This window comes from Numida meleagris, chromosome 2 (assembly GCF_002078875.1).
Source record: "Numida meleagris isolate 19003 breed g44 Domestic line chromosome 2, NumMel1.0, whole genome shotgun sequence".
Taxonomy (NCBI): Eukaryota; Metazoa; Chordata; class Aves; order Galliformes; family Numididae; genus Numida; species Numida meleagris.
This window is the reverse complement of record NC_034410.1, coordinates 2,323,024-2,341,955: the sequence shown is the minus strand read 5'-3', so window position 1 is coordinate 2,341,955 and position 18,932 is coordinate 2,323,024. Positions and strand designations below refer to the sequence as shown.

The 18,932-nt window shown below is 43.9% G+C and overlaps 1 protein-coding gene across 9 annotated transcripts in view; it reads left to right on the top strand.

The window, feature by feature from the left end:
* The window catches only part of SNAP47 (synaptosome associated protein 47), a 118,718-nt gene that overhangs the window by 26,367 nt on the left and 73,419 nt on the right, over positions 1-18,932 (top strand). For 3 of the 9 annotated variants that reach the window (XM_021388726.1, XM_021388727.1, XM_021388728.1), the window contains one exon: positions 13,035-14,080. The exons of 3 other annotated variants lie outside the window; for them this stretch is intronic. In XM_021388726.1, the coding sequence (XP_021244401.1) occupies positions 13,035-13,211 (177 nt within the window). In that variant the 3' untranslated portion in view covers positions 13,212-14,080. Of the gene's footprint in view, positions 1-148; positions 337-483; positions 570-12,475; positions 12,947-13,034; positions 14,081-18,932 lie in introns of those variants that run through there. 3 more of the 9 variants (XR_002435855.1, XR_002435854.1, XR_002435856.1) reach the window with 3 other exon arrangements.

The following is an 18,932-nucleotide window of genomic DNA, read 5'->3' as shown; positions in this document are numbered from 1 at the left end:
TTGCATTTATTTGGCTAAGAAGTTATGATGAAAAACGCTCCGTCCTCTCCCTTCTCCTACCATGGAACAGAACGTGAAACTACTCGTAGGGCTGTGTTTTAGGATAGGAAAAATATTAACTGATGGAATGTTATCAATGTGATTGTAGCATCACAGGATGATTAAGGCTGGAAGACCATTAAGATCACCGAGTCCAACCCCAACCCACGCCCGCTGTGCCCACTGACCCGAGTCCTCAAGTGCCACATCTCCACGGTTCTTGAACACCTCCAGGGATGGTGACTCCCATCGCGGTGATCACCCATCATCAGCTGGAGAGTGAATTAGGTGAACAAGGTACGTGGCCTGGAGGCTGGTGTGCAGGAGCTGCTCCAGCTTTTAGACAGTGGACTGAGAACTGCTTGGTTGCTTCATGCTTGAACAACCTCATGGTAAACAAGAATAGAGATTTTACTCTGGTCAATAATTTGGTTTCTGTTACAGCCAGAAGTGCTTGGAAACTCCTGAGTATCCTGCCTTAAACCCAAGTGACGTTTTCCAAATAATGTCCGTGGGGAAAGACGCAGCAGGTAACATCCAAAACAATATTGTTGTCCTTAATTCCTCGTTGACACAACTGTTACTTCCAGTTAAACATACTAAACATTTACCTTAAAAGGTAAATCAGGCCTTTTACATGCGCAGTTGGTAATGTCTTTGCATGTCTTTTACCATGTGTGAAGTTGGGGGCCTCATCATTAATGGGGACAAGTTTAGTGGGCATGGTGGGATGGGTTGATGGTTTGGCTTGATGATCTTAGAGGTCTTGTCCAACCTTTATGTTTCTATGATGAAGTAATGCTAGGGAGATTACAATTACAAATAGATTTTACTTGAGAAGGCTTTTCAGCTCACGCAGAGCCGAACAAGATTGTGCTGTGTCTTAATGTCATTTCATAATCCAGTGTCTGTGGCAGTGATGAGTGAGCCTGAAATAGCTGCAACTTAAATGTATTTCTGCATGAGAGTGTGAATGTCCCCGGTGGAATCGCTGAATCCTGGTAATAAACAGGGCACTCTGCAGCCCTCAGACGGGTGGTGTAAGGAGCTTTTTCAGGCAATTAAGTAATTGAACTAAAGCCTCATAATAGCTGTCTGTTTCCAAAGCCAATGCTTTGAAACCACTGGTTTGCTCCTTACAGAAGGAAATGGAGCAAGTGTGGAAGCCAGCCTCCGGGAGAGAAACGGGCTGTATTTAATTTTTAATGTGGCAAACAGTGGCAGTGGTATCCCCTTTGCCTCTCGCTGTGTGTGAGCAATATCAAACCTCAGCCTGGTACAGGGAAAACTAATTTCGTAACTGTGCTAGTCATCGGTTTAACAGCTGGGCTTTGCAGAGTAAATAGTGCTTGGCTTCCACACCAGCATGTCTGCAGCTCAGCACGGGGCTCCTGCTGGGGCTGCTGGTGCTGCCCATCCGTGCATCCCAGCTCACTGGGGCTTTGCCCACCAGCCACGCTCCCCGTGACAGCAGCACAGCATCTCCTCACCCATCCCAACGTGTGCTGCCACCGGTGAGCACTTTGCCTCATCGGGGTAAATGCAGTGCTTGGGCCAGCTGCGTGTGAGCCAGGCGACAGCAACAGCAAAACAAGCACCCTGAATTCAAGCTGCCTCCTGTTTGAAGTAGAACAGTGTTGGCTTAATGGTTTAAAAGTTCAGCCTGGCTTCTGTCTGGTTTAATTTTAAGCCCGTGGATTTTAACCCTTTTATGATTTGGCAGTAGGGGAGTTAAAAGTATTCAACACCAAAATGAAGAAATTCAAGTTCGGGTATGATTCCGAATTTTTTTGATTGTTTGCTAAGACTTTAATTACATCCTGGATCATTCAGGCTGGGGGAAATAAGGGCTGAAGACAGGCAAATGGGTGATGGTATCAGAAGCTTTTAGGATTAGAGGTAATGCCCCTAAGTTGCACCAGGGGAGGCTCGAGTTGGTTATTTGGAAAAATTTCAATTGAAGAAGAGTGGTAATGCACTGGCATGGGCTGCCCTAGGGGATGGTGGAGTCACTGTCCTTGGAGGTGTTCCAGAACCGTGGAGATGTGGCACTGAGGGAAATGGTCATTGGGCTTGGTGGGGTAGGTTGGGGGTGGACTTGGGGGTCTTCGTGATCTTTTCCAACCTTAATGATTCTATGAGTCTATAAGCTGTCACCTTATAGCAGGCAGCACACCAGCTCCCTATGAAAATCCCACAGATCGAGAACTTCCCTGGCTCTTTTCACAGAAGGTGAAGCATTGAGCCACAAGGATGCTCATGGGGGTGGGACAATGATAAGGAAGACTAAGGGCAGTGGGGCTCTTGCCTCTGAGAAGGATGATACAGATTTGGGTGTAACCCTGGTTTTGTTGGCTGAGAATTTGTTGAGGAGCTAGCAGCAAGAAGCGAGCTTTGGAGGACAGGGTTATGGCAGGACACAGGGGGAAACAAGACTTTAGATTTCTGGAGAAGGAGATCTACTGTGCAGGGTGGATGGAGCCACTTCAGAAACGAGAAGGGAAATCAAAACGAGAAATGAAAGGTGGAAGATCTACCCTTTATCTGGCAAGATTTCATTTCTGGTAGTGCTGTTGGCTGGCAGAGGTCTTGTTCGCGTTGGGCAGGGGTCTTTCCCTTGATGTTTGAATTGCTCTTTTGTAATGTGTCAATAACACTTTCTCATCTCTCTGGCATCTCAACAAAGCTAAGCTTGAGCCACTGATACCTTTGTTAAGGATCTACCTGCAAAGAGTGCTAAGATAAACTATAAAGCACAGAGAGGAGTGAGACTATGCTCAGGAATAAGGCCGTCTTCTAATACATAGTGAGGCTTGCAAGGCTTTTCATCATATAATGTTTATCATAGGCTCATAAAACAATTGCTGCTTAACATTTCACTTTTAGTTTAGACAATGAGCATGTATTTATGTGAGTTCCAGTGCCTGATCCAGTGGTTGGCATCCCTGCCCAGCGTAGGTGGTTGAAGCTCGATGATCTTTAAGGTCCTTTTCAGCCAAAGCCATTCTATGATATCCAGGCTCTTGTCAGTGGTGCCCAGTGCCAGGACAAGAGGCAATGGGCACAAACTGGGACGCAGGAGGTTCCATCTACACTGTGCAGGTGCTGGAGTGCTGGCACAGGTACCCAGAGGCTGTGGGGTCTCCTCTTTGGAGGTATCTAAACACACCTGGATGTGGTGCTGGGCGCCCTGCTTGGGGAGGTGCTGCAGGAGCAGAGAGAAGAATAGAGGGACCCAGAAGTCCCTTCTGACCTCAACCAGTCTGTGATTCTGTGATAAAATCTGCAAGGGATGCTTCAGTCTTTCAGAGAAAGAAATAGTTTCCCTGCAGTCCTCCGATGTCTTCTGTGCGGCAGAGAATGCTGAGAGAGGGCAATTGCAGGTATGCAGCAATGCCAAGGGCTCCTGTCCACGTGAGAGCATCTCCGTTCTGCTCTCACAGCACAGCCAAACTGCACAATGCCAGGGGCTGGAAAAGGAATCCATAGTCAATGAAACAGTTTCCAGCACCTGAATTCTCCCTAGGAAATGAATCTCTTGGGTTGCCTCCATTCTTTTCTTTGTAACATCAGTGTAAAAAGCAAGCCACGCTACAAGCTTGTATTGTCCCCTCTAATGCACTGTATTAATCATTTAATGCTGAGGGACTTGCTGGGTATGCTGCACAGCAAATCCTGGGGGGCTTATCAGCTTTAACTTGTCTCATGTCTTTCAAGTTGTGTAAAAATCACTGCCTGCGTTGTACTGAGGTGGTAGCAAGTGGAGAAATTGGAACATACCATGGCAAGACCTCAAAATTCCTATTTGTCTGTGTGCAAAGTTGATAATTAAGAGAAATTTATATTCAGGTACAGCTTGATGAGGAACTTCCCCTGTGATCTTCCACGTGCATGGAAATGTTCTGTGCCTCAGCTCTTGTGTGGTTAACTGGTTGTTATAGTTCATCTTTTGCCTGTCATTAAGATACTTAATGGCAAACCTCTGGGACATGGAATCACCTGCTCATTTGTAAACACTCAGCAAAGTGGGTCTTCGGCTGTCACTGTAGTATGAACAGCAATAAGATCAGCTGAGCTGTTATTAGGTTTTTATAAGCTTAGCATTTCTCTGCATATGACAGTGAAAGTCAAAATGAAGTCCTTAAAAAGTGACCATTGTCTCTGCTCAGGACTCCCACAACTTGTGATGCAGGGTTTTTTTCCATGCATTGCTCTGTTCCGTGCAGCATTTGATGCTGAAGTGTAGCTTGTATATTGAAAGACAACTCGCGAATTGGTGTTGAAGAAGAGCAGTGAAAATCTCATGTGATCAAGCAGTCATGCTAATATTTGTCTTCAGACTATTCGCTACTCCTGTATGAGCTAGCTTTGACTCTTTGGATGCCATGTTGGGTTTTTTGCAGTTGAAGCTGTGGAAGAGAAGAGAGTTTATTTCAGTGGACTCTCAAGAAGTATTTTATAAAGGCAGAACTTTCTCTTGGATGCTAGATGTTCCCACTGCAGTAGGATTCCAGGAAGGAAGAATCTCTTTATGGTATAGTTCATCTCTCTTTCAAGGCTGATATGTAGCCAGGATTCCTTCTGTTTGGTCTTAGAATTGTAACCAAGATGCATGGATTGTCATCCTGTGTCCCCTGGATGATTGTGGGGAGTGTCACAGAGACTGGCATTAATAGTCTTTCTTCTGGCTCAGACAGATGCTCACCAGAACTACCACCCAATGCTTCCACACCCGCCTATAATTCTACAATTCTATGCACTTTAGTTATATCCCACTCCTCATCCATCCCACCTAAGGGTGGGGAGCTGTGATGCCCTACTGTCTCCTCGCCTTCCGTGTTCTCATCTTCCCAGTTTCCTTTCAGCCTTCTCCAAATAGAATCAGATAATCATAGAATCAGTCATTTAATTTGGAAAGACCTTCAAGAACATCAGATCCAGCCATCAGCTTGACCTACTGAGTCCCGTCACTAAGCCATGTTCCATAGTGCCATGTCCACAGGTCTCTTAAATACTTCAGAGATGGTGCATCCACCACTTGCATTCCAATGCTTGACTACCCTCTTTGTGAAGTAGATTTTCCTAATATCCAATCTAAATCTTCCCTGGCACAACCTGAGACTGTTTCCTCACATCCCATTGTGTCACCTGAGAAAAGAAACTGACCCCCACCTCACTACAACCTCCTTCTGGGTCATTGTAGATAGTGATGAGGTCTCCCCTCAGACTCCTCCAGACTAAAACAATCCCAATTCTGTCTGGCACCCCTCAGAACCCTTTTTTTTTTTCCTGTTCCTTCACCAACTTCATTGCTCTTTTCTGTATCAGCAACACAATATCCTTCACAGAATCATAGAATCCTCAACGTTGGAAGGGACCTTTAAGGGTCGTCTGGTCCAACTCCCTTGCAATGAACAGGGACACCTACAGCTCCATCAGGTGCTCGGAGCCCCATCCACCCTGACCTTGAGAGTCTGCATGGGCAGCACTTTGGTTTGACTTGTTTCTTTTATCACTGAAGGCCAGTTTTTTGAATGCTTTGAGCCAAACTCGGCATATGGATTTGCACGATCAGACCTGATTGCCTGACTCCATTGTACCCCCAGGAGCTGCTCGGGATCTCTAAAACAAATGAATTCATCATCATGTTGAAATGAACAGATTGAAAAGGAAAAAAAAACCACCACCATCAACAAAATAAAATACAGTCAGTCTTTGACACCAGGCCCAGAGCCTGAACTGCCCTTTCCTGAACAGATAAATGCTGGAAGATTGTGGGGCGGTATTTTGTTCAGTGGAAGTCATTCTCTGTAGAACTACATGGACATATTTCTATTATGCATTCATAAAAATATAAATTAAAGAAGTATCCTGTTTGAATGCAAGCACAAAAGAGGTTTGGCTCCCAAAACAGGCAAAAGTTAGCAAAAACAGAGAATTTTAAAAATGTAATAAGCCAGACACTTCTACACCATCTACATACAACAACTGCTTGGTTTTGCAGACTGTGAATGACTGTTTTCTCAAATCCAGCAATTTTATCCCGAATATCATGTAATATGATTCTTTCTTAAAAATGCCAGGCCCCAAATTTTGGTGATTAAGTGAGAATCTGATTTTTTAACCCGTGTCCAGAACTATGGAATTTGATTTGCTTTCAGAACATAGAGACCACAAAGGCAAGTCAGGGCACTGACTTGTGTTAAAATTAAGATCTTTCTGCTGTTTGTATAATTCTCAGACTGCTTCAAAGTTAAGATGCTGGTGGTCCTGTGCTCCTTCTGTAACAGATTGATGGAGAGATGGGTTTGCAGGTGGACACTTCAGTGCCCCATCCCCCCTGCAGTGAAATTCGGCTTTGTTCCAACTTGCACTTTGTCAGCCTCAAAGAATTAAGTGCAATAGGTGACCTGGGAGCGTGTTACCCCTGCTCAGCAATCCCTCTTGCTTCAGCACGACACTTCATCAGGCCTCTGAGTCCCAATGCACTTGAAGCATACCCTAAATCTTTAGCATTTCAGCGTTTTGCTGACTCAGGGTGAGATTTAGTAACCAAGTCCAGCTTTTAGATCACGCTTTCCACAAATGTCACATCGTAGGGTTTTCAGATATCATTTTGATAAATTGGAGATGGGAAAACCCAGGCAGTGGGTGGTCCAATAGCTTGTGTAGGGCTGTAGAGCGGTGCTATGGCCAAACTGAAAATGAAGTCCTTGCTTCCACCCCACTGCATTAGTCACCACATCCAACAAATCCTACCAACACTTGGGGAGGGATGAGAAGCCTTTCTCTGGAATGATTTGGTCTGCCTAATGCCAGCCACATAGCGTTGCTTTGAGAGAAGCTCCCAGACCAGCTGAGAAAGAAGAACTATTTGTGCACTTGTTCTGCTAACTTGCTTTTCTAAGCTCAGCCTAAATCCGAAGGCCACGACTGAATGCACAGTCAATGTCTGCACAAGACATTGTCCCAGATTCAGAATTAAATAGCAGAAAAGGGAGAAGATGACAATGTGCATGAAAGAAATTGCCAAGTGACCCAGCACAGCAGTGCCGAAGGACTTCACCTCTGTATAAGCAGTGCTATGGAAGACTGAGAGACCCGGATCTGCCCTTTTTGATTTCTGCCTTTGGAAATGTTCTGGAGGACTTTGGAAGTACAGGGTGTCTTCCCAGCTTTGCTGAGCATTGCATGGCCATTGTTGTGCTGCTGACTTTCAGTGATGACTTCTAGGCCCGTGGTTGGCATGGAACACGACAGGACCTCAATTTTCTGATTTATTGTTGTATTTATGCTCTTAGCTTTACTGGTGCTTACTGAAGGCTATGTTCTTCTCTTTTGCATCAGACTCCCTCTCTGTAGTGGCTGCAGTCACCCCAACAAATGATTTTCTAGCCTGCTTCGATAAATCTACAGAAATACAAACCATTGTGGTTTCTGCTCAGGAAATGAGAGCATTCCATCATTCTCTGCACTAGCAGGGAAATGCAAGCTGGTCAGCAGGACCAGCATCCCCAGGTGCCTCCTCAGCCCCGCTGATGGCTGGGGCTGAAACAGCATCCGTGCAGGCTGGATGGAAACCACTTAATGAAGTTTACAGTGTCATCCAGATGGGCGGCTCAGGCGCTCTGCAGAAAATGAAGGCTTTTTGACTTTCTGCCCGTGGCAGGTGGAAAGAATTTGCACTCAGATCTTAGTAACAGATGCCCTTCTCCCTTATGATTTTCTTTGCATGCTCAGGAAGGTGTTTTCGGCTAATGTTTGGTATGTTGTCCCCTCGGGATTCCGGTTGCTTTTATTATAATAGGATTTTAATTTTAGCTTCTAATGTGAAATTATGCTGGTCTCCAGGTACATGAGAAAATAATTTCCACACCAGCCCTCTTCCATAACTACAGGCTGCAGCTGGGCTGGGTAGGGGAGAAGGGAGGCCAAGAGCAAAGAACATGGAGCCAGGGCTGACAAAGTGCAAGAGGTGAACTGCGTGGCTGATGGCACTTCAGCATCACTTCCTGAAATCTCCATCCCCAGAGGTTTAAATGCCTGCTTTTAGTAAAAGTGCTCAATCTTTCTCCTGACCTGAAGGATTGCTCCGTGCTGGGTCATGCAGAATGGGGAATGATTCTTGATGATGCAAACAGCTGGGCTATGGAACTGGGTTCCTCCGACCTCATAACCATTTGGATGTTGTAGTAAGGGACATGGTTTCGTGGGGAAATACTGGTGGTAGGTGGACAGTTGGACTGGATGACCTTGGAGGTCTTTTCCAACGTTGGTGATCCTATGATTGTATTCTATTATTTGATGATTCAGTGTAGACACTTAACTGAAGAACCAACGTGATAGCTGTTGTGTCTATAGGGTTATTGTATGGGGAATGGATAGAGAGTAACAGCCCCTCAGGGCAATTCGTCCTGTCCTACAAATGGAAGGGTTGACCTCTAGTTGCAGCTGTCTCTCTCCATCAACTACAAAGAGCCTATAGCCCTAAGCCTACAAATTAGATGGGATAATTAGAACCTGAGCAGACAAGTAGTGCAGAATTGGGCTTTTGAGCTAAAGCAGAAGAGCCAAAAGGAAAGATGTTGCAAAGGTCTCCCAAGGTCGCTCCAAAAGTAATACCTCCTATTTATTCCCATGGTAACTACGAAGAACGCAATAACACTATTTGACAGAACAAATTTTGAGCTACAAAACACTGTTTTTCAATACAGTCACCACCATTAGCTCTGCATTTTCTCCAACAATGAACACGAGCTCTTCATTTTGTGATGTGACAGCTGTGCATGGCTGTCCAAAATTTGGCTTGTCTTTCACATTGCTGTCACCACAGCTGAAATGCACCACCCACCACCTCGCTGTGCTCACATCCACTGTTTGGTCTCCATAAATGTTCAGGAAGAGTTGATGAATGTCAGTAGATGCAATATTTTCCTCATGGAGGAATCCAGTTCCACCCCTTTGTTTCATACTCGCTTCCATGTCAGACGCCATTTTGTCAGGTTGCCCCTCTGCTGCCATCTGTCACACAAAAATATAGTGGAATTCTGATGGGAAGGTTCAACCTCTATTGCCATCCCACCAGCATCCACCTCTGATGTCACGGGCCAACTTATTAAAATAGGAAGCATTACTTTCGAAGCAGCCCTCATAATCAGTGCTCAGTGCAGTTGATGTTTCAAAGACTTGGCCTCAAAATCAAAAGGGATCTCAGAATTCTGAAAAAAATAATATTTTAGGCTGATGTAATGCGCTCAGACTAATTCCCAGCTAATAATGCAAGCGCAATATACATTTACACTCACTTTTACATTTCTCGCTCTTATTAAAAAAATAAAAATCTGTGGGTTTACTGAAATACAAAAACCACATCAAATGAGTTGAAGCTCACTGTTACTATTGTTTACACTGGCCAAAAAATCACTTCTGATGCCTTGAATGAATCCAGAAAAGCTACAAAGGACTGTGTATATTCAGCTCGATCAGAATCAACACTGTAATGTATCAAGTCCCGGAAAGAGTGATGGAGAGCTCAGCAGGATGCAAAACCACTCTGTTAATTACTTTATTGTAACTAGCACACCGCTGTTCCTATCATTTAATTTTGTTTTATCCTGACAGTCAAATATGCAACCTGAAATTAAAACGTATACCGGTAGCATCAGAACATGTTATAAAAGTCTCAAAAAATGAGAATAAAAATCCATAGGTTGAATGATTTTCCAAAAATGTGCTGTTGTTTCTGACTTAGTACTCTTGTCAGAGGTTTCAAGATTTCTGTCACCCAAAGTTTATATGTCCAATGGAGATGAAACACAATTCTGTGTTTCCTGACGTGTTTTAAGGAGAGCTTTTGAAACACTGATTGTTTGGGGTCTTCTTTTAAGGAGAATGAATATATTTCAGCAAGAATTTTTGGACTAGGTTAAATAAAAATTGGTGATTCAGAGAACATGTCTTGTGTCTCATACTGAAGTTTGCCCACTCTATAATTTTAAAGTTCTGAGGTCTGTAGGTCCATGTGGTTCATGGATGCCCGCAGGTCTGTAGATTTGTTTGTTCCTGTCTTCCAGGCTTTGCTGGGTGTTGAGGTTCTTCGAACATCATCTTGTAGGTCATAACATCATCTCATAGCCTCTTCATATTTTAGCTAGGTGCATTTTGGAGGCAAATACATGTTTGTCCAGGTTCTTCCAGGTAATAACCTTGATGAGGTCCAGATATGTGCTAAGGTCTGTCTCTTCACATCCTTTTCTATTTTAATGTATTTTAAATTCACAAAGAAAGAAGGGATATCATCTCCCTCTGTGGCCCTCTCTAAACACCACTCCTATCAACCACAGATCTCTGTGACTGCGTTTGACCTGCATTCTTTATGCATCCCATGATTTTTTGATGCATTTAAAGCAGCTTGGTTTGACATGTGCAGAAGCAGAATGTTTCAATCATCTTGTGGTTTGGGGCTGCCTGATTTAATGTTATAACCGAGGGCTCAATATGGAATCCATTGAAAAGCCCATAATAATGTTGGAACTAAACAGATGAGAATGTCATTATTTTTGTCTGAATGACCCAAAAAAAAAAAAAAAAGAGACAAACTCTGATCTAAGCTAGTTCAGCTTGAATCAAGGGGAGGTCATTCCCCGGATAGTTTGGAATCTTTAGGAGGGTAGGCTGGATAAAGGGTGGCACCTCTTTGGAAAAGAGGTTTTCTGCTCCAAGTGCCAGGTCCAGAAAGGCCAACGGACGTGAAGTGTGTTTCATGTCATGGCTCAGTTACACAAGGACGTGAGCTCCTTCACATTGTGTCCTCTCCCCATTTTCTCCCTGCAGTGGGAGCGCTGCTCTGTTTCCTCCACACAGACCAGCCATCCAAACAGTTCCTGCTGAGGTTCAGTGCCTACACATTGCAGATCTGTGGTAAATCCACCTGCCTCCTCCCTTTGCTCCTTGAAACACCTCATTTGCCTGAAGCTACAAAATTACTTGACTATGCTTCAGCAATTGGTTCGCTGTGCAAGTCTCTGTGCTATGCTGGCCTGCTCTGCTCCGCAGATCTGCTTGCTGCAACCCAGCCAGCTCATGTCTTGGGGGGCTGTTTGGCAAGAGGTTTGAAAGCACTGAGTCTGTCCTGCCAACAGAATTGGTGGTCTTCTCCCTCTCCTGCTCCTGACCGTTGTGCTCCTTGCTTGGTTGCATGGTGCCAGATGAAGAACTGACCGGGCTGTAACCTCAGCCAGGGGAAAATAGCAAAGAAGAATATCCTACATCCCCATGATGACCCTGATCCAGTGCATCCTGCAGTCACCTGAGTGTTACTGCTGGCATAGGGAAGTTGCTAGCATTAAGACAGAAAGGAGGAAGCGTCCGCATAGCTGTAGACCACTTAAAGCATTATGAAACTGGAGGTTTTGTGTCACACCTAATTTGGCAGCAGAGGGAAGCCCTGCTCCTTCCCCCCTGCAGTCCCAGCCACGTGCTCCCTTGTGCTGGAGCTAATTGCACAGCCACGAGGTGAGTGGGATCGATGAGCTGATCTGATGGGAACCTCCTCGCTTTTCTGCCTGAGCCGCCTGTTACTCTGATTTACCATGTGGCTGCACAATGGTTACGAGGGTGTCAAAACCACACAGCTGGAAGAGGAGAAGGGGGGCCATCCCTGCCCATAGGAGCCTACAGTGTAGACCAAATTCAGCATAACGTCAACCCGCATACCAGTGTGCAGGCATGAGGACTGAAAATGTGTATCAGCTGGCTGAAGCAGTGATGGAAGAAGGGAGATTGACAGCACTGAGCTCGCAGTGAGCAGCTGAGTCAGGCCATGAAGCTGACGCAGTGATTCCAGTTGTTACCCACAGATCTCCCATGGCCATATGCCCCAGCAGTAAAACACTGACCCAAGTTATGTGTTTCCTCACCTGGGACGTTGCATGCACAACGTCAGTGGAAAACGAGCTGGAACCCATGGGACAGAACTTGGTCTTCCTCTTGGCCAGCTCTCAGCCAAGTTCAAAAGGCCAGGCAATAAACGAGCCAGAGCACAGTTAGCCCACCCAGATACTTCCAATTTACTTATATTAATGTGGTGCTCTGTGCCAGGGGCCTGTGGTAGTTTGGGCTTGGTGCAAGGGGTGTTGAAGGCATTGCCTTGTTCTGTCAGACTGTGGCCTCAGGGCACTGAGCTGTGTTTTATGGGGTGCTGCAGCAAGAGCAGAATCCTCCACACAGCTCATCAGTTCAGAGCTATCTGGGAATGCAGCTTGGCGTTGTGATGTGCTTTTGGTATCTGTTAGCAGCTTTACTTTGTTATACGTCATCTGGCACAGATGTTCCCCAAAAGGAGTCTCTGTGCTCTGCAGTAAGATGCTCAACCCATGACCCATCTGAGGCCATGCAGGACAATTCATCCAGCTTCTCACTGTCTCACCTGCTACAGCCTTCTTTTTAGGGAGCAGTGCAAGGAAATGGTTCCTGAAGCCATTGGAGAGGCCCTTGGAGAAGATGGGAGCTACAAGCAGCCATCACCTCACCCATCCTGCACCTGATGACTTCCAATTTGCCTTTGGGACTGGTGGTGAACTAATTGCAGTGTCAGCTACAGCAAAATACCCATTTCTGGAGAACCCTTGGGGCTAGGACCTGCAGTGCACCCAGCTCACAGATGCTGCTTAAGGCTCCACAGGCTCAAGGCCAGGCTGGATGGGGTTCTGGGCAGCCTGATCTGGTGGAGGGCAACCCTTCCCATGGCAGGGAATTGGAACTGTATGATCTTTGTGGTGCGTCCCAACCTAAGCCATTCTATGATTCTGTGCTGATTCTGTGCATACAGATTGGGAAGCACTGGCTCTACTGCCCATGAGGTGTCCAGCTGTCAATGCATTTGGAACATGGAATGAAGCACAAAAAGGTACAAACTCAACCACTCCCAGAAAAGCCAGCAATGTGACCTTTAATACCAGAATCACGCTTGACCAATTCACGGTTTTGTTTTCTAGGATTTCCCTAAAGAATTAAGCCAGACCCACATGCAGAAGAACATGAGAGAACCAGGAGTCCTCAGAGCTGCAGCAAAACCAGAGCTGGAAGGGTGTGCTGAGCTGATTTACTGTGATGAAGCAGACTGCATGGCAAAACAAGAGACTTTCCACGTCAGTTCCAGGTCCCGTGAATAGCAGTGCAGTTTATGGCTGGGATTCCCTATATCAGGCCGAGGCTCACAAGGCCTGCGTTATATTCCCAGATTTTCCTCGTCATGGGTAATGACAGACAAATAATTTGGCTTTGCCAGAAATTGGACTGGGCTCTGCACTTCTCTCTGCTTCAATTTCCTCATCTGCAAACCGGGGATAATATTACTTCATTATGGCACTGGGATCATATAGCATTATTACGTCTGTAAATCGCTCGCTGATCCATCTGTTCTCAGCACATTACAGGCAACCATATGGCTGTTGGTTGCATTTGACTCAGCCCCTCGTCTCCCATTCATCTCAGCTCGCGCTGTAGAAATCACCACTTGGGGCTGGCTTCAGATTCAATGGGGAGAAATAGGAACTTTTAAGGCATGATTCATCTGACCTTGTTTATACGGTTGCTACTGGATGAGGTGAAGTCCACAACTCATCGAACGAATCCTACCCTAGCTATTGCCATGGGATGGAGTTGGAGCAGATCATGGTCACTTATGACCAGGGTAAAGCTAGAGCAAGAAAGACATGCACCTTTCTGTCTGTGCTTGGAGCCAGTTTTCATTTTTGCTAAAAACTCCTTAAGAAAATAGGCGGTTTTACATCTACTGACAGTGCTATCCATCAGGACAGTATGGGTTAGAGATATGTTTACTCAGCTTTTCTGTCTGATTGCCTTTCTTGATTTAAATTAATGCAGAATGGAGTGAATGAAAAGTGGTTTCTGATGAAATTGGTTGAGAGAAGTGAATATTCTTTTCATTTATTTCCTAATTTTTTAGATTATTTTGTTTCCATTTTAATAGAAAATTTTAAAATAGTTTTTTTCTCCAATAAATAACTCTTTTATTACAGTGGCAGAAGTTTGATGCTGGGTCTCTTGTATTATTTCCTTCCAGAAAAAAAAAAAAAAAAAAAAAGGTCATTGAAAATAGTTTTTCATTAAAGAAAGATAATACTTCAGAAAACATTTTGTTTCAGAGGAAAGTTCTAGGTATGTTTTTGATTCTTCCGACTGTCAGTTTTAATCATCCAAGAAAGGCACATAGTTTATAATCAGATGTTTTGCTTAGATACAATGAATGATTATACCACGTAAAATCTGCATTTGATTTATGGGTATGCAACGAATTGAACAATGAGTGCATTATCTCCTTTCTGAGTGAGATTTCTCCATAATATCTGTCTTATTGCAAGTAATGACCTGAAGATGACGAAGTAGCTTGGTGTCCCACTCACCTAATTTTAGATATGAGAGTTAGAGCTGCAGCTCTGAGATATGATGAGTTCTTATTTCTCACCATGGGCTACACAGAGCTCAGGTGACCATTTCTGACTTCGAAGATCAATCCCACCTTCTGTTTAACTGAGGCAGAAATGACAGAAGTTAAATTTTGATTTTAGAGAAAGTTGTGTTTAATAAAGTTACAAGAAATAGTTAATTAACATGTCATGTTCTTGACTCCTAATGTTGACAGTCAAAGAAAGATAGCTGATAGGAATCTTGTGTCTTGGGAGACACGTTGTACTTGGAGAAACAATCATGCAAACCAGGAGAAAAGTGTCCTATCCTATTGATTTAACCAATATGCTGATATTGGTTCTGATCTACCTCTATATTGGCACCTCCAAGGCTGAGGATTGCCTGTCCTGCACCTTACACAAATCCAGGTCCAGATATCCACTCCTATCTATCTCTCTGTCTCTTCATCTCTCTGTCTGTCTCTTCACCTCTCTATCCATCTATCTTGCTCCCATACCTTAACAATTTTCACCAGCCTTCTCATTCTTTTTTTTTCTTTTTATTTCTGATGTAATTTGGCCCAAGATATTTCCTTGCAAGTGTGAATAGAAATACATTTTTTCCTATGATTTACATGTATTTAAAAGAGGTGAAAAAACCCTTCAGCGGTCACAGCCAAAAATTGGGGAAAAAATTACCCTGTTCCCAATGGGTGTTTATTAGCTCAGGTTCTCTCCGCCATTTGTTTTTATGGCAAGGTGAAAAATGATGCATTTCAGAAGCTTTGTTCTTTTTCTCCTGGCCCCCCTTCAGCCCACTGTCCCCCTTGGATTCTTTTCCCTAATGGCTCTCCGAAATAATAACCCGTGGGCATTTGCTGCAATAAAGTATAAAGACCGTGTTGCAAATGAGTCCAACTCCAAGAGAGAAGCCAAAACCAACTCAAAATGAGATTTTTCTCACTCTGTGAATTTGCTATACTTGGAACTGGCAAATAATAAATTGAACAGTATGTGGAAAAACATGCAACCCTGAGGATATAGGAGAGTGGCTGGCATTGGGTGAGAACATGGGACTGATACTCTATGGGTTTCCAGCCTGTTTCCTCTACCTTAGGGTTGTGTTTTGCAAGCCTGACTCACTCTAGGAAGTGCTTATCCACCTCAGGAAGAGTGGAAAGGCTTTTGAGAGGAGGTGTAGGAGCTAAGGAAGTGGAGGATACATGCATCTCCTGAATTCAAGACTATCTTGGCTGTGACTATCAACACTATCACTATAAGCCACGGTGAAAGACAAGTTGTTCCAGAGGGCAGGTCAGCCCACCTGTGCCAGGAGCTGGAGTGTAGCCCAAGGAGGCCATTAGCTCTGGGACTAATTTTGCATTAGTCCATGTGGGACCATGAACTGGCCTTTGGTCACCAATAAACCCTTCAAGCAAGCAGGACATGGGAAATCTAGTGTTCCTTTGTGTCACTTCCACACGCTTGAGGGAAGATCTCTCAACCTGATGTGGAATTCACCTGTGCTACAGTGGCTGTCTCCAAAGTTAAACATCTACTGCCAATGAGTAGAGACTCTTCTTCTTGCAATGCTGAAATCTGTAGGAAGTTCCAAGTATAAGCACAGCAAAAGGAATTTTACCATATTTTAGGTGTTAATGTACTGAGAACATCACTGCTACCTGTGCAAATTAGAGGGAATAGAGATGTAGAGGTTATAGAGATGTAATGTAAACCTGCTGAGGAGGTTGTGTGCCACCGATAGCATTTCCTGGCTTTAAGAATTGATGGAAAAAAGGGGGAATTTCTGCCTTCTCTTCTTTTTCTGCAAATATATACCTTCCTCCATCTCTTTATCTCATACCACTCCAGGCCCCAGAATGGCAGGTAATTTTGAGTGGCTACATTCCACATCTATCATTTGTCCCCATGATCATCTCAGGGATGGATCAGTAGAACACTTACAGAGTGTTTCAGTCACTCATTGCCCAGCAGGATCTGATGCAAAAGGTGTAAGCAGCATGTTCAGAGCAACCTACTGTCAGCAGAATGGGCTGATGCTTATCTAAGGAAAAATGCTCCCGCTGTAAACTGTATTTTCTTCAAAATGCTCTTTAGAAAAGGACAATTTCAGTGTTTCTCTTAAATGTATTTTCTGTTGGAGAAAATTGGAAGAAATATATGTTTTTGAATGGTTCTTGTCTTAAAAATATGAGCTGATGATATTTTCAGTCAAAGTCCTAATTGGAAGGGAAAGGGTTTCTTTGATTCCGTGTTTTGAAGTAACAGATTCTGTCTCCAACAAATAGAAAATATTATTTTTCCCTTGGTCAGTATTTTTTACAGTTTAAAATCACTTTGACATCCAGGAGTTAAAGCTTTTCTAGGAGTGCTTTTCTGCAAATTTCAGTAGATGTTTTGTGTTTTCTTCCTCAGGTTAGGGGGAAAAAAATTGTCAAAATGTTGGAATTTCCACCTCGCTCCCAACGTTCAGCATCCATTGTGTTGTCGTTCGAGGATCTAATCCAGAACTGCTCTGCACAGAAGTTACGGGTTCCTAAATCAGGGCTCTTCAAACCTTAGGCATTACAACATGCTGACACATGGAGGATGTGCTCATGTACACATAGCTGGAACAGTTTGAGAATGTGCCAAGGAGGGAACAGACCAGCTGAGCAATCTTAAATCTGCTTCAATGCAAAATTAATTGACTTAGTTCAAGCTAGCAGGCCTGATAGTTTGCAACAATAACCTTCAGTGGAAGGATATAATTCACAGATGGATGAAATAACTTCTAAAACTGGTGCTGCTAGGTTTGCAAGTGTTCTGTGACTATCTCCTAAACATCTGTAGTTCTGAAATCCCATACACTCTTCTGGTCAATAAAGAATTGACTTTCGTTTCTTGGGAACAGATTGATTAGTCATTATTGTCCCTCCTGAAATCAAAGAGGCTATAACACAGTGAAGCAGGATTTTATTGCTCAACAGAAGTAAAGTTTCCCACCGAACGCAGAACATAGTCAAATATACCGCTTGTAGACAGTGAAAATCTCCAATCCAACCAAAAGTTTCAAAAAAGCCCCTGAGCCAAAACCATCCCAGTCATTTAACTCCATTGCTTCGAAGCTCTGCACCCCACAAAATTGCCCTATAAAGAAAGTCAAGCAATTTGCAGAAGCAACTTGGGAGGTTTCGGCCCTGATTGATTGTAAACACCTGCTAATATTTTTAGTAGTTTTCTTTCTATTAATATTCCTTCTCCTTCCTTTCTCTTACTCCATCTTTTCTTAATTCTTTTTCTTCCTTTCTGGCAGCCTCAAAATGGTGATTGAAAAAATAAACACCAGAAACTAAGAGAACCTTGGGTAGACTGCGGAAGATGTTAAAAGCTGCAAAGTACCCATTTGCTGCGTGTAAGAATTTTATTGGTCCTATATAACTCTGATACACTTCTTAAGTCTCACCCACTGGAACCCTAGCTATTAACGGCAGCTTCCCTATGTTGATAACAAGCAACTGGGAACTTCCTACAGCTATTTTGAAGAAAAGATGCTTCAGTGTTCTGAAGAGACAGTCCCATCAATACCACTAAATTTTGGATACGTTTCAAAAAGGTCCTGAAATATGCATCATATTTATATGAGGATATATATGTAATTCCTTGGTTAGCTGAAGCCGAGTTCTGAATCTCTTTGGAAAATTTGGCATCAGGCTACAAATATTGCAGTTTCCTTCAAGAAATGGGATGTATAGGAGATGCTGTTGGGGATCGTGGCTTTCCTGTGCATTGCTAGCTCTTTGTTTTGATCCGTATTGAGTTGTGGCTGTGATAGTTTTGGATTCTTCCAGGTGATCCCTTTGTGAGCACCCTGGCTATCGTCATTCTGGAACTATAGTTGATTGGCACTATAGGGGAGTTCATAATATAAATTGTCCGATCCGTGAGGATGATTGAGGCCAACTCTTGGCTCCACACCCAAAAATCAAACTCTGTGTCTGAGTGTGTTGTCCAAACTCTCCTTGAGCTCCATCAGGTTTGGTGTCATGACTGCTGCCCTACTCAAGCTTAACTCAAGTTTCTCAAGTCCATTCGTGCCCTGTGCAATTGTTTGCCACAGGGAAAAGCCACACACCTGAATTATGCAAACGGCATAAAAATGAGTAGAACTGGGAGCTCCTGTGTATCTGGTGTAAATCGTCAGCTAAGTGGTTGACAGAATAAAAATCTTTTCTGTGGTCAACTTAGTCTTTGTTTGGCTCCTCATATAGTCATTTGGACCTTTCCTTTGAAGTATTCAGTACCAACCACTCCAGGACACAGAGTACCAGGTGAGGCAGATTGCTCCTCTGACTTGAGCTGCCCAATCCCAAGACCATCAGGCTGTGCTCCGTGGTTTGAAAACATGTTAAAGACCAAGATTCAAAGTTCAGGACCACGTCCAATGTGTCTCTAAAGTTCAAC